Source organism: Canis aureus, chromosome 19 (genome assembly GCF_053574225.1).
Source record: "Canis aureus isolate CA01 chromosome 19, VMU_Caureus_v.1.0, whole genome shotgun sequence".
Classification (NCBI taxonomy): domain Eukaryota; kingdom Metazoa; phylum Chordata; class Mammalia; order Carnivora; family Canidae; genus Canis; species Canis aureus.
This window is the reverse complement of record NC_135629.1, coordinates 55,268,516-55,283,901: the sequence shown is the minus strand read 5'-3', so window position 1 is coordinate 55,283,901 and position 15,386 is coordinate 55,268,516. Positions and strand designations below refer to the sequence as shown.

The window sequence follows — 15,386 nt, the reverse complement described above, 5'->3', positions numbered from 1 at the left end:
TCGATCCCGGGTCTCCAGGATCGCGCCCTGGGCCAAAGGCAGGCGCCAAACCGCTGCGCCACCCAGGGATCCCCTTGGCTGCTGTTTTCTAGTGGGAGGAGTGTTTGATTCATGCCTGGGATAAGGTTGTGGCACGTGACAGACAGTCCCTGGCTCCTGCAGGCGGAGGGCAGGCTGTGGTGACAGGAAAGAGATGGCCCACAGCCAACACCTTGGGCAGGTCAGGCCATGCTGATTCAATTCAGAACTAGAGGCACACGGGCAGAAGGAGAAAGCCCACATTCTCCAAAAGCTCAATTATCTGTATAGAGGACACGGGAGGACGAGTGGGCGTGAGACTACTGGGCACCCCCGGGTACCCACCTGGTGCCCAGCCGCCGCGTCCGCAGGCCCATGAACACGGAGCGGATCAGCTTCCCGAAGGAGGCGGCATTCACGGGGTCCAGCTTGTGCTCCTGGCAGTGCCGAAGGTAATGGTTGTAGAGAGAGCTTCTGGGGAGACTCACGCCTTCTGCGGTTTCGTAGTTATCCAACAGCCACTGGAGCTGGAGGAAGACAGACACGCTTGCGTTCATCAGGATTCCCCAAAATGCCAAAACGCTAACGTGGACTCATTCATAATGAGACTCACACATTTTCTCTCCATTCACACGATGAGGCAATTCATAGCCACTGTCACTGATTTGGATAGGAGAGATTCCGGGCACGTTAATTAATAGCTTTCTCTCCACTCTTGTATTTATGCCTTCAATTTTCCGCCTGGCTTTCAGATTCCTTGACTTGATTTACAAAGACCTGCAAGTGACTGAGACCTCTCGGGTGTGTCTTCATAATCATGTGGACACCACATGTCTCCTGAACTTACAGGGATGTCAAGACAAAGAGGAGGATTGAGGATAACTCGGCGGACCCATCAGCACCGCCCCTGGCATTAAACAGGGCGACGTTGGCCTTCAGAGCCTGTCTACCTCGTGACATCCTGTGACTGAGCGACAGATCATTAATCTACGGATTAAGATGGCCGGGGCTTGGCCACCTGTCTCCTCACTGGTCGCTGAATACGAAAGCCCTCGTTGAATTCTTGTCCTATTGCTTGTGCCCCTATATTTGCCCTCAGCCAGGAATTGCGCACCCGGGGGCGGTCAGATCCGACTAGAGCAGGCCAGGAGGGAAGGGAGGAGTGGAAGGTGGGATTCCCAGACACTTCTTCCTCCTGCCCCTTTCCTTAGCAGCTCTCAGCCCAGACCCCACACTCTGGGATTTGTTGTGTATTTGCTCTCAGGAAAGCTTTTTCTTTTTCTTTCTGAAACAACAAAAACAAAACAAAACAAAAAAGCAGGATGACAGCGACAGACGGACATATCCTCGTGTCCTTAACTGAGAGAGAGGCTGTAAGCGGAAACTGAACGCAGTACCGAGGAGGCTCATGTGCCAGGTTTTGTGCCCAGGCCGGGAGGCAGGAGGAAAGAACCTACAGCCCAGTCGCTGCCCCCGGAGCTCACACCGGGTCCGAAGGGCAGGAGCCGTCCCCACAGCAAGTCCGGCCGCCACAGCGGGCAGCGGCGCAGAGGAGGCCCACCCGCCTGGACCCCTTTGGGCAGAGCGCGTCTGTTCCCTGATGGAGGAGGGGGTCTGAGGTGAGCCTAAAGCCCTTCACCGTGCCGGGGACTTGGAGAAGGGCAAGAGCCCTGTGCACGGGACCCAGGCTGGGGGCATGATCCTCCGTGGGAAGGTCGACGGGGGCGGGGGTCTAAGCCACGGACCCGCCCAAAGCTGTGGGGGCTCCATGCCCTCTGCTGACCCGGGTGTGGGGGGCCCAGCATGCCGCACACCCTCTGCACCCTTCTAGACCCGCAGGGAGCACCTGCCCTGGGAGAGCTCACCCCCAGCCGGGCCCTGGCTGCTGCACGGCTCGCCACAGGCCATCGCGGTCCTGCCCGGACGCAGCGGGTGCACCTGGGGGTCGGCTGGAGTCTCCCCTTTAAGAGACAGTTTTTAAAGTTTCTAACACGCACAGAGGTTTGAGAGAGCCCCTGCTTCCTGTAATCGTCAGTTCAGGGCCAAGTTTATTTCACCAGAGTCCCACCTGCCGCCTCCTGCCCGTCTTGGGCTGTTTTCAGGTGAATGCCCCACGTGCCTTCGTTTCATCCCTGGGCCCGAGGGAGACGCAGGTGGCGGGGCCAGCTGGGGGCAAGGAGTGGCTGGCTCAGAGGTGGAGGCAGGCACGGCTGCCTGAGGTGGGAACAGGTCAGAGGTCCAGGTGAAGGGACACGTGGGGGCCTGACAGAGCGGAGGGTCCTCTAACAGAGGGACACACACGGGGCCGCAGGAGGGGTAATGGGCTCTGCTTTGGGAAGGACGCTGGCCAACCCCTGGGCCACTGTTCAGGGGAGGCTGGGAGCAGCGTGTTAATGTGGCACCAAGGCTGAGCACGGGCTCCTGGGGGCGGGGAGGGATGTGCCCAGGGAGGCCGTTCGCACAAGCGAGGAGGATGTGCCCAGGAGGAGGAGGAAGAGTGGTGGGTGTGAACCGGGGCCGCCCCACCACCGTCACTACAACGGCCTCCCGCAGCAGCAGCTGCTCCTGGGGTGCCCGAGGGGCCCTGTGCCCCCCTTCCCCAGGCTGTGGTCCTGCGTGGCTGAGATAGCTGGGCCCCCACCCGCCCAGCGCCCCAGGGTCAGGTAACCCCAGGCCCTGCGACTGAGAGGTGGTGAGGACAGGGAGACGCAAGGTCGCACCCAGGAGGGAGGCCACAGTCCCCGGCAGAGGCCCGGGGAGGCAGCCCAGCACCCAGGAAAGACACCTCACCTCCCTCGGTTGTCCCTTTGGGAAAAGGACTTCCCATCATGTCACTCAGTATTTAATTTCCACTGTCCTTACATGTGCTTTTTCTGCCGCCCTTTCTCTCCAAAGTTTCGCTGTGGCCCAGGGCTCGGACCTTGGCGGCCACCTCCCCACCCCCACAACCCCCCACCTCTCTCCCCTGGATGCGGCAAGCTGAAGCCTTAGCTGCGACGTTAAGGATTAGTTGGGTCAGTGTGGCACTGCCCTCCGACCCTCGGGCGCGCCCTCCTCCCCTCCCTGAGCACCCTTGCCCGCCTGGGCTCTGGGAGGCTGAGGGTGGTGGGACTGGGGCATCTGGAAGGGGCAGGGGGTGCGCATGGCCCCATCGGTGCCAGGAAGCTGTTCCACAGTGACAAGGCACGGGGGCGGGGGGGACCGGGCTCCTTGGCTGCCACCCTCTCTCCAGGTGAGGAAGGGCTGGTGTTTGAGGGGGTCCTTTGAGCTCCGGGGTTTTCTTTAGAGAACTTTTCCCCTGCAGAGCTGGCAGGTGCATTTCATCTATTTATTGCTCGTCTCCCCCACTGGAATGAGAACCTCAGGCAGGAAGAGATGGCACCGGGTGTGCCCGTGTTTGCACCCCTAGGAGGTGCAACGGACCGAGGGAAGGGGTCCCGCAGCACGGAGGGGGCCCCCAGCACGCGGGAAGCCGGCAGTCAGGGTGCAGAAGCTACAGACTTTCTCTCTCTGCCCCCCTGGGAGCACACAGTGCCACTTCTTAGGGAATCTTCTGGGGGCAGGACAGGAAATTGGGACTTTTAGGTGAGAAGGGTGAGGTCGGCTTCGGTGGGTGGTGAGCTGGAGGGGACCCTCGACAGGATGGTTCACATGTATGAGGAAGCGTTCGGGGAGAACGATCGCTTCGGCTCATCACCACCCCCCAGCCCCGGGTTGTTGAAATTAAAAATGGATCTCCTCACTTGGGTAATTCTGTGGGCATTGACATCAATGCTGTGTGGTTAGCTCGGCAAGTTCTTCCCAAGCAGAAGGAACTCCAGAGAGAGCTGACACCTCTAGCAGCCCCCAGAACAACCAGTTAGGCTTTCTCTCCCTTTTGTGACAGAGGGGAAGCTGATTCACGTGACCAATGAGTCATGACGGAGGGAGCCATGGGGAAGCATTCTAGGCAGAGAGAACAGCCTGTGCAAAGGCCCTGGGGCAGCACCAGGCCTGGTGTGTTGAAGGAACAGTGAGGGAGCCTGTGTGGCTGGAGCAGAGGGAGGAGGGGAGGGGAGGTGGGGGACAGGGCAGGTGGGGCAGGGCCCCAGAGGCTGTTTTGATGAATCTGGCTTCTACTTGGGAGTGTGATGGGGGGAACTTGAAGCTTCTAAACAGAGAGGTTCCATGATCTGACTTTGGTTTCAGTCACTTTCAGTGGTTTCAGGACCACTCTGGCGGCTGCCGTGAGAAGGGCCTGGACGATATCTGGGTGAGGGCAGCAGCCAAGGGCTCACCGGGCGGTGGCTGTGACACTGCACGGGCGAGATGGAGTGGGGGGCGGCTATGGCTGTGGTGGTGGAGGAGGGGGAATGGTCAGATTCGGGTTCGTTCTGAGGGTGAGGTCAAGAGCATCTGGAGGTGGGGTTTGGGAGGAGGGCGGGAAGCGAGGGTGAGCAGCAAAGGATGGTGGGAGGCGCAGGGGTTAGCTTTGGACATGGGGCGTGATGAGCTGCAGCTCCAGGCTGGCAGGTGGATGGATACTCGAGGGTGGAGCTGTGGGAGAGGCCAGGTGGTGCTGCCCACTGGGAAACAGCCTTTCCCGCTGGGAACCGGGGGGGGGGTCCCTCAAGGTGGTGAGGGGACCTCAGGGAAGAGACCAGCAGTCCGACCAAGACAGCTGCGAGAGACATTTGCCGCGATCCTTTGGAGCAGTTTCTGGACAAGGGGCCCATCCGGTGAAGCTGCCGATTCTAGCCAAGCCCCAACCCTGGTCTGCAAGGTCTGCTTTGTCATCTGCCACCAACGGAAGACCAAGTGATCTTTGGCAATTTGTGGCCCTCAATTAAAGAAAAAAAAAGCCATATAATCTAAATACTATTAACCTACAAGCAGGTCCTCCTCCCAGGGTTTAGAAATAACAAGCGTTTACTGGAGCAGACCACGGCTGCCCCCATGTGACGGTGACTGTGAACCAGTGGGGGGGGCGCTGTGTGTGGGGGTGTTGTTCTGCACATGGATCTGGGGGACGGTCCCTCCCCTGCTCAAGGTGGGGATGTTGACCAAAGTCCCCCCAGGCCACACGCCCTGGTGACTGCATCCAACTGGAGGCTGCGGTGGGGCAAGGGGTTTTCACCCCCAGGGCAAGCGCTTCACCTCCTTCCCTGCAAACAGCTACCCCTCCCTTTCATCCACCATATCTGTCCATCCCCATCTAATAGACCACTCAAGGCCCACTTCCTCCTCTGGGGGTTTTGACCCCAGGCTGGAAAGTTCCTTCCCACCTGCACACCCCCTGGGTGTCGGCCCCTCCAGGGCAGCTGGTGAAGTTCCAGGTGACCCCAACGTTGGCTGGGTCTGGAAGGCAGTGTCTCACCTCCCAGACTCGGGGCTCCTTGCCAGCCCCGCTCATCCCACACTAGCTCACGCACTTAGGTGTGACCTGGGTGCACTTTCTCACACCTGCTTGGCTACTGCCCTCGCATTCCCAGCTCCCTGGGCTGAGCTCCTCTCCTTGTTCCTTCTGCTCCCTGTGCTCAGCACAGCTCTGCAGCCCATGCTGTTTGAGAAGGATCGGCTGGGAGGCCACCAGGAGAACAGGTCCATGGGGGTAGGGTCCCCAATCCGGCACAGGTGCCCTAGGGCTGGGCTGGCAAAGGAGCCGAGACGCAGCCCGTGTCGCCCCACACTAGAGCACTGTCAGCTGCGGGTGGCCACGGTGAATACCATCGTGAGTGTGGCCGGCCGCCACAGGGCAGGTGCATCTGCGGGACACTGGGCCGCATCCAGGCGCCAGGACTGTCTCCCTCCTGGCTCTCACACTGGCCAGGACGAGCTCCAGCTGGCTGTCACCCCAGTGCACGTGGGTCGGCTTTTCAGAAAGATCTTATTTCTATTCTCTAAGTCACCAAGCAGACCCTGCTTCCCACAGCTCCTGATGCCAGAACGAGACCCCACAACACCCGGCCAGGGAGAAACGGACGCGGGGAGGGTTTCCTGCTCAGAAACCAAACCAGCAGGGCAGCAGTCAGAGAAGCCTCCTTCCAGAGGAGAAGGGTTAGAAGCCAGAAGCACCCCTGCAGCCAGAGGCAAGCGGCTCATGCGCTGCCCCCCCCAGACATTTTAAATTTCCTGCGGACCTCTGCCTGCCTGGGGTTTGTGCCCCACATCCGGCCTCCCTCGGGGCTGCCCTGGTGCCAGGACCCATGGGCTGTCGAGGCCCCGCGTGTTCGCCTCAGGGCCTGCTGAACGGGGAATGCCTTGCGCAGACTTGCCCGCACGGTGCCCTGAGTTTAAGACTGTGGGGTCTTCTCAGCAACACACACTGCAGATTGTTCCCCCCCAGATCTGGCCACAGGGCTGACTTCATCCAGCAGGAACTGGCGACAGGGAGGCCATGAGCCACGAAGCCCGAAGGGAGAGCCCTCAGCAGGGGCCTGATGCTCTTTGATTTATTTCTGTATTTATTTCTCCTGGATAATGGGTGTGAGACTGCCCTTCCTGCCAGTGACCCGGGCCCTCCAAGGCCGAGGAGCGCAGGGCCCTCATCACGGGTATGGGGAGCGGCCCAGCACACCTGTGCCAACCCAGAAACCTAGAAGTTTCTAGATCTTCCCTAGCTGGGTTTCTGCCCCAGCATCACTGCCCTTTGAGCCAACACCTCACTGTGCATGTTGGCCAGTACCAGAGTCTTGACAGGGTCTTAGTTAGGAAATAAAGACTCTTAGCTGGTCACCTCCGCCAGTCCAATCCCGCCCCACGAAGCCACCCAGAGACAGGGACGTTTGCTGCCTCGTGGTACAGGAGTTACCGTCACGGTTTCCCCAGGAGGAGAGCAAAGGAGAAAGATCCTATACAGTCAAAATCAGTAGAAATTTGTTGCTTTGCACTTTTGTCATATTATTATTATTATTTTTTTCCTAAGGAGCTGATCATAGATCATAGGAAATGCGGCTAAGAGTCATTAAGTTAAGGCGCCCCCAGCCCTGCCTTTTCTGTTGTGTTGCTGCCTATCTTAGCATCACTTCATTTATAATGCCTGGTGCCTGCCAGGCCCTGCAGGGAGCGCGCGATGCGTAGCTCACGTTTCCATCCACGACCACCCGAAGGGTACGTGCTGTTACCAGCCACCTGTACGAATGCAGGACCCTTTCCCTCACGCTGCTGAAGGGGATTTTTGCTGGATATAAAATTCTAGGTTGGTTCCCCCCCCCGCCCAAACCTTTCAGCACTTGAGAGGGGTCGTTTCATGGTCTTTGCATGTTTTTAAAATGCCTACAAAGGTTACGAGCGTGGCAGGGCAGGCCGCCCGGTCGACACACACTTACATGGCTGTTGAGTAAACCGCTTTTGTGTGAAGTGATCCCTTCGCTTTTTTGGAGGTTTTCAATCGCCATTTCAAGCTAAAGAAAATGTGTGCAGAAACAAAACAAAACGGAAAAAAAAAAAAAAGGAAATCAGATGGTTAGCATCAGCCAAGATTTGTTTTTATTAATATCCAAATAATGATTCAAGTGCCTACAAAATAAAAACAAGTCTTGACGCGGGTGGGGGTGGTGTGGTTAGGTGGCGAGTGAAAGCTGGGGTCCGGAGCGTTACTCCTGCCATGCAGGTGAGTGCGGGAGCCTGGGGAGCGTGAGCAGCACAACAAAGCATTCTGCAAACACAGGCAGCTGCATTTGAGCACATCTGCATGTGCTGTGCACAGCGTGGATACTGAGCCGAGGTGGGAGTTCAGGTAGAAGCAAAGCCAGCAGAATAATCACCCGCTGCTCCCCTGGACCCATCATTGGTTGCTGGGGAGAATCAGCTGTCCACCCGAGGACAGCTGGTGGCACTGACTTGCAAGCCAGCCTGTTCTGTCACAGAGCCTAGGGTCTCCTCCCTCCTGGGTGCTCCAGGAAGATATCAACAAGGCCAAAGACCCTGGCCCTGCCATCGGGAGGCACAGAGCCCTGGGGCCACTGGACATGTCACAGGGCTAAGCTCCTGAATGTTTCCGAAGCATGAGCTGAGCAAAGAGGGTGACATAGGAATGAGAATGAGTCGTGGGATCAGTCATGGGGAGCTAACAGGGAGGCCTTCCTGGGGGAAGGGGCTCATGAGCTGGGTGCCGAGGACCTCATGAAGGCAAGGAGCTGAGGGGGTCCAGTAGGCTGATGCTTAGGAGGAAACACCCAGCTGGGTGCAGCTCCCACCACATCTGTACATGCTGAATTTGACACCTGCTTGTGCATGTGACATGGAAGTGGGAAATCTGCGTTATGACACCACAACAGGCAGATAGCTGCAATGGGAGGAAATAATCCCAGGGCCCACCCTGACTTTCCTCAAACACGTAGGGAAGGCGGGCTTCAGCGATGCCTGTGCAAAAAAGCAGGTGGAACACGTATTTTGGAAAAGTGCAGCTGGACGGGGCTCCTGGGGCTGAGTGCAGGAATGAGATGGTTCCTGCTTCACCCATCACCTCTTCCAACCACTGTGTGTCTGTCTACTGTCCCCACTTTTGCTCAACACTGTACTGGAAGTTCGAGCCAGGGCAATCAGGCAACAGCGAGAAATAAAAGACATCCATATTGGAAAGGAAGAAGTAAAACTATCTCTATTTGCAGATGACATGGTCTTAAACACAGAAAATCCTGAAGAAGCCACAAAAAAAAAAAAAAAAAAAACCAACAACAAACTATTAATGCTCATAAATAAACCCAGCAGAGTGGTAGGATACAAGATCAACATACAAAAACCAGTTATATTTCTCAGCAGTGAACAATAGAAAAGTGAAATAAAACAATCTCATTTCTAATAGCATCAAAGAAAATAAAATACCTAGGAATAAATTTAACCAACGAGGTAAAATACTTGTATACTGAAAACTATAACACTGCTGACTAAAATTAAAGAAGACCTACATAAACAGAGGACATCCTATGTTCATGGATCAGAAAATGCAATATTTAGATGGCAACACTCCAAATTGATTGATGCAATCTTTATCCAAATTCTCTATTAAACTTCCAACTGCTTTTTCAAAAATGGACTAGTTGATCCCAAAATTCATACGGCATTGAAGGGAGCCTGAAAGCCAAAACAATCTTGAAAAAGAAGAACAAATTTGGAAGGCTCGCATTTCTGGATTACAAAATGTACTACAGAGTTTACAGTAACCATACAGTGGAGTACTGGGATGAGGATAGACCTATAGACGTATATAGGTCACCAGAATGGAATTAAACATCCAGGAACAATCCCATATGTCTATGGTCAACTGATTTTTGACAAGGCTGTCAAGACCACTGAATGGAGAAAGAGTAAATTTTCTAACCAATAGTGCTGGGATAAATGGGTTTCCACATGCAGATGAATGGAGTTGGACCCCTACCTCACAATCTATACAAAAATCAACTCAAAATGAATTTAAAAAGCTAAATAGGGGATCCCTGGGTGGCTCGGTGGTTTGGCGCCTGCCTTTGGCCCGGGGCGCGATCCTGGAGTCCCGGGATCGAGTCCCATGTCGGGCTCCCGGCATGGAGCCTGCTTCTCCCTCCTCCTGTGTCTCTGCCTCTCTCTCTCTCTCTCTCTCTCTCTCTCTCATAAATAAATAAATAAATCTTTAAAAAAAAAAGCTAAATATAAGAGCGACAACTTTAAAAATCTTAGAAGAAAACACAGTAATCATGTACAATAAATATGTTTATCTTCATGACATGACCTTGGATTTGGCAATGGATTTTTAGGTATGATACCAAAAGCACAAATAAAAGATAAAAAATCATCACAGAGATAAATGGGACTTCACCCAAACTAAAACCTTTTGTATGTCAAAGGACGCTATCAAGAGAGTGAAAAGACAATCCATATGGGAGAACATATTTGCAAATTGTATACCTGAGAATGGTCTTGTATCTAGAATATATAAAGCACTCTCACAAGTCAACAACAAAATGACCAATTAAAAAAAAATGGGCAAAGGACTGAACAGAAGTGTCTGTAAGAAGCACATTAAAATAAAAGATGCTCAGCATCATTAGCCATTAGGGAAATACAAACGAAAAGCACAGGGAGATACCACTTCATATGCGTTAGTATGGCTATTAAAAAAGAAAGGAAGAAAAAAGAAAAAAACCCAGTGTCAGTGAGGATATGGAGAAACTGCAATCCTCACACATGACTGGTGGAACGTAAAGTGGTGCAGCTGCTGTGGAAAACAGTCTGGTAGTTTCTCCAAAGGTTACACACACAGTCAGCTAAACTATTATGTCCGAGCAGCCCCACTCCTGGGGGTATTCAGAAAAAATTGTACACAAATGTTCATAGCAGGGGGCGCCTGGGTGGCTCAGTGCTTGAGCATCTGCCTTTGGCTCAGGTCATTATCCTGGGGTCCTGGTATCCAGCCCTGCATCGGGCTCCCCGTGGGCTCCGCCTGCTTCTCCCTCTGCCTGTGTCTCTGCCTCTCTCTGTGTGTCTCATGAACAAATAAATACAATCTTTAAAAAAAAAAAATAAAAAATAAAAACAAATGTTCATAGCAGCATGATTCACCATGGCAAAAACCTGGAAAAATCCACGTGTCAGCCACAGATGACAGGATCAACACAACGTAGTATACCTCTACAACGGAATATTCTTAATCCACAACAAGGAAGGAAGTAGTGATACATGTTACAGTGTGGATGAGCTCAAAAGCATGATGCTCAGGGAAACAAGCCAGGCACAAAAGACCACATAGTGCATGATGCCATTTATATGAAATGTCCAGAACAGGAAAATCCACAGACAGAGAGCAGAGTAGTTGCCAGAGGCTGAAGGAGGAGGGGGTGGGTAGGGGGTGACTGCTAACCAGTCAGAGTCTCCAGTTTACAGAGTTTCCTTCAAGGGTGATGAGAATGTTCTGGAACTAGATAAGTGAATGGTTGTACAACATTGAGAATGTACTGTCACTGAATCGTATGCTTTTAAGTGGCTAAAATGATTAATTTTATGTCATGTGAATTTGGCCTTGATTAAAAATATACAACTAATTAAAAAACCCATTATTTCCCCTTGTAATTTGAATGGATCTTCTTCCCACATGTGTGCTTTTGTAACCTCACGCACCAGTCACTTGCAAAATACTGGTTCACTGACTTTGCAGATGTTCCAAATGTTGACATGCTGCTAATTATACACAAATTGAAAACTCACACTCGTTAATATCACTACCCAGGTCCAAATTCTAACTTTTGGGGGGTTGAAAATGTATTGGCAACCAAATCAGCCAGCTGTTCTCCTGGATACGTACACCTCACACCGTTCACTTTTGAGAAAATGTCTGCCAAATCCCCAAGTCTCAATAATCCTCATTTGTCTGTTATTCCTTCAAGCAAACAGTGTTTCATGACAAAAGTGGCTGGTTTGGCTCACAACCATTTGCCCGGTGGCTTTCCTTACGACAATCATCCTACTTTGGCAGAAGTGTCTTTTTTTCCCACAGAATACTGGGAATATGTGAACTCCAGCACTGAGATTTAATACAATTAATAACGTTTACTGCTCCATCAAGGACGGTAGGTGCACCTTAACGGGAAATCGCAGTACCCCAGACGCTGCTTCTCTTTTCCTTTTCACTGTGAGTACAGGGTGCTGAAGACCACCGTGACCTCTGGGAGAGTTTGACGCCTCTGCCTTGCCCTGCACCTGCATTTGTGCCCCGGGGGGCTCATCGATAGTGAATTTGCACAATCAGCACAAATGTCATCACAGGGAAAGTGGCGGCTGATGGCTTAGTATGACGATGAAAACAGTTTTGACCCTGTAGGGCCCTGGGAGGGTCTTGGGGACACCCAGAGGAGTGCTGGACATACTTAGGACTGCCTGCTATAGAAACTGCAGAGTTACCAGTATTGTGGAAAATAACACAAATTAGAGCTTGCTGCATAAAGATCATCCAGAGGAACCCGTTGCGATTAAATAGGGTTTGATCAAACCCACGGATGCAGGAAATTAATTTGATGCACAGGGGAACCTCCCAAGGTGTTCACTGCGTTTTAAAATTAAATCTTGGTGTAAACCTCAGTAGGCGGTGAAGGCCCCAGTCAGCGCGGAGGGCGCAGTGCGCACGCCTGGCCGGCAGAGGGCGCTGCGGCGCCACCTCCCAGCCCCGCACCGCCCGGGAGCCCCGCCCGGGAGCCCCGCCCGCTTGCACTCGACTTCAAGTCCGAGTCTTCCTTACACACCTGCCGGAGCGACTCTCCCTGCGCGAGTACAAACGCCTTGTTCGATCCTCTCAGTGGCTGGAGAAGTTCGTGTTTAAATATGCTTAAAATAAAAACTAAATTTTATATTTGACTGGAGTTTAACTTTCTGCTATTAAAAAGCGTTAATCAAGGTGCTACATGCACAGGCCCGTATATCACACGGTAAGGAGGAGCCAAGGATGGCCGCAGTAGTGCCCCTCCCCGCCCCACCCGAGGCCCCCCGCAGCTTTCCCTAAAATCATTTCTGGTTCCTGAACTTCCAGCAGTTTCCTTCCATCTCGGTACCGTGCACATGCTTATGCATGTTTCTTGACTTATCAGGAGCTTCGTTTTTATTTTTGATTCAATGCAATGCAGCAATATTCCTTTTTACTGGCCACGTAGTACCATGTTCATGCTACATGAAGTATCAACAGAATATAGGGGGAGGGAAGGACACATACGGTGCTTTAAAGGGAAAGCGGGCAGAAAATGCTAAGGACTCGATCAAAGATACAGTGTCTCCAGAACCTGTTTTTTTTTTTTTTTTAAGATTTATTTTTTATTTATTTATGATAGAGACACACACACAGAGAGAGAGAGAGAGAGAGAGGGAGGGAGGCAGAGACACAGGCAGAGGGAGAAGCAGGCTCCATGCAGGGAGCCTGATGTGGGACTTGATCCTGGGACTCCGCAGGATCACAACCTGGGCCGAAGGCAGGCGCCAAACCGCTGAGCCACCCAGGGACCCCCAGAACCTGTTTTAATAGCTCCCAGGTATCTTAAAATAAGCCAACTGTTTAGGAAATCCCTCTCCTTTCAGGTATAATCCTAGCAACCTTCCACCTGATGTAAGGGTTGTATCGGGGGCTCCTGAGGGAGGGTGGGGTTCACTTTGAGTGTATGCCCAAGTGGCTGTTCCATTTATAACACCATGATCTTGGGATCCCTGGGTGGCGCAGCGGTTCGGCGCCTGCCTTTGGCCCAGGGCGCGATCCTGGAGACCCGGGATCGAATCCCACGTCGGGCTCCCGGTGCATGGAGCCTGCTTCTCCCTCTGCCTATGTCTCTGCCTCTCTCTCTCTGTGTGACTATCATAAATAAATAAAAATTAAAAAAAAAAAAAAAACACACCATGATCTCATTAAAAGGGCCCACTAGATAGGGGTCACCCTTGCCGGGGCCGGCAACGACCAGTGTTGGAGCAACAGCGGCATCTCTGGACGGGTGGGCCACAATCCAACACGTGGGACTGCGCCCCTGGGAGCTGGAAGCAGGAAGGGAGGGGATGTTCCCTGGAAAGGCCGAGGAGGAGTGAGGACAAGGACAGAGGAGCACTCCAGTTACCCTGTCTCCGCAGACCTAGCTTAGTTCGAGGAAACAGAAGTATAAATGCTTTATGAGCAACTCCTTTGGATCTTTAAAGAACATGGAAAGTGGTTTAAAAGACAGATTGGGCAGTCCCGATGGCGCAGCGGTTTAGCGCCGCCTGCAGCCCAGGGTGTGATCCTGGAGACCCGGGATCGAGTCCTGCATCAGCTCCCTGCATGGAGCCTGCTTCTTCCTCTGCCTGGGTCTCTGCCTCTCTCTCTGTGTGTCTCTCATAATAAATAAATAAAATCTTAAAAAAAAAAAGACAGACTAAAAAATAAAATAAAAATAAAATAAAATAAAATAAAATAAAATAAAATAAAATAAAAGGCAGGGCAGCTCCGGTGGTGCAGTGGTTTAGCGCTGCCTGCAGCCCGGCGTGTGATCCTGGAGACCCGGGATCAAGTCCCCACATCAGGCTCCCTGCATGGAGCCTGCTTCTCCCTCTGCCTGTGTCTCTGCCTCTCTCTCTCTCTCTGAATAAATAAATTTTTAAAAAATCTTAAAAAAAATAAAAAAATAAAATAAAAGGCAGACAGAGACATTGCTGGAACTTTGAGGGCCAGGATATAAGTCCCAGAATTCAGCCTGCAGAAAGGAAACAGCCCGCGGGGAAGGGCCAGGTGGGAAGATGGGAGAGAATCTTGGGGCTCCCTGCCCCGGGTCAGGGGGCGCTGGCTTGGGGAAAATAGGGCATTTTAAATCTGTTTGCGCCCATTTTTATTTTGCTAATTAAACATTTAAGAACACGTAAGTACTGTTATACAGGTTTGCTGTACAAAAGTCTGATTACGGCAGCGACAGTGTCCACTCAGGGCCAGGACTGCAGTGGGGCCGACGAGGCACCCGGGCCACCAAACTCAAGGAAGTGCTCATTCTCAAGATCATGTCAGGGCAAGGATGGCACCTGGAGGTGAGCGCCTCCTGAAATTCGGTGCCCTGGGCACCTGGCCCGGCACACCTCACCCAAGTCCTGCCTCAACTTCTCCCTGGCGCCACCCAATTCCCACACAGGAGGATAAGCCTTTACTAATACCTGGCATGGGTCCTTTCAGGAGCATTCTATCAGATTCACATTTGCTTTAATGATTTTCTCCTCAGTTGGGGTTGTGCTACGTATTCAGTTCCACTACATGCGTTTATCACTTAATCTTTCGTGATTTATCTTTCTGAGCCAGTTCTTATAGATCAAGGGTTGGCAAACTTTTTCTGTAAAGGGCCAGATAGTAAATATTTTGGGTTTTGTGGGCCAGAAAGTCTGTCCACAGCTACTCAGCTCTGACCTTGCGGTTGGAAAGCAGCCACAGACAACAAGTGAAGGGATGGGTGTGGCCGTGTGCCAATAAAACTTTATTTACAAGACCAGGCAGCTGGCTGGATTTGGCTGTGGGGCTGTAGTTTGCTGTTCCCCGCTGCCCCATAATTCTACCAAGAATCACACATTATGGATTTGTAAGACCTTACTGTGAAACCGAATTTTAAAAATGCTAAGGGTATAGAGGTGATGGCTGCACGGTACTGTGCGTGTACTAAGCGCCAACAGTAATCATTTTCAGCAGCTGACATGTTTAGTTCTCGTAATTCCTAGAACTTTATTTATTTATTATTATTATTTTTTATGATAGTCACACAGAGAGAGAGAGACAGAGAGAGGCAGAGACACAGGCAGAGGGAGAAGCAGGCTCCATGCACCGGGAGCCCGACGTGGGATTCGATCCCGGGATTCCAGGATCGCGTCCTGGGCCAAAGGCAGGCGCCAAACCACTACGCCACCCAGGGATCCCCCTAGAACTTAAAACAACAGAG

The 15,386-nt window shown here is 52.4% G+C and overlaps 1 protein-coding gene across 4 annotated transcripts in view; it reads right to left on the bottom strand.

Moving 5' to 3' along the window:
• Positions 1–15,386, bottom strand: part of RFX2 (regulatory factor X2) — a 97,142-nt gene that overhangs the window by 14,352 nt on the left and 67,404 nt on the right. For 3 of the 4 annotated variants that reach the window (XM_077860300.1, XM_077860302.1, XM_077860301.1), the window contains exons 6-7: positions 7,326–7,400; positions 364–545 (exon numbers count right to left, since the gene is read on the bottom strand). In XM_077860300.1, the coding sequence (XP_077716426.1) occupies positions 364–545; positions 7,326–7,400 (257 nt within the window). The remainder of the gene's footprint in view (positions 1–363; positions 546–7,325; positions 7,401–15,386) is intronic. The other variant, XM_077860303.1, reaches the window with a different exon arrangement.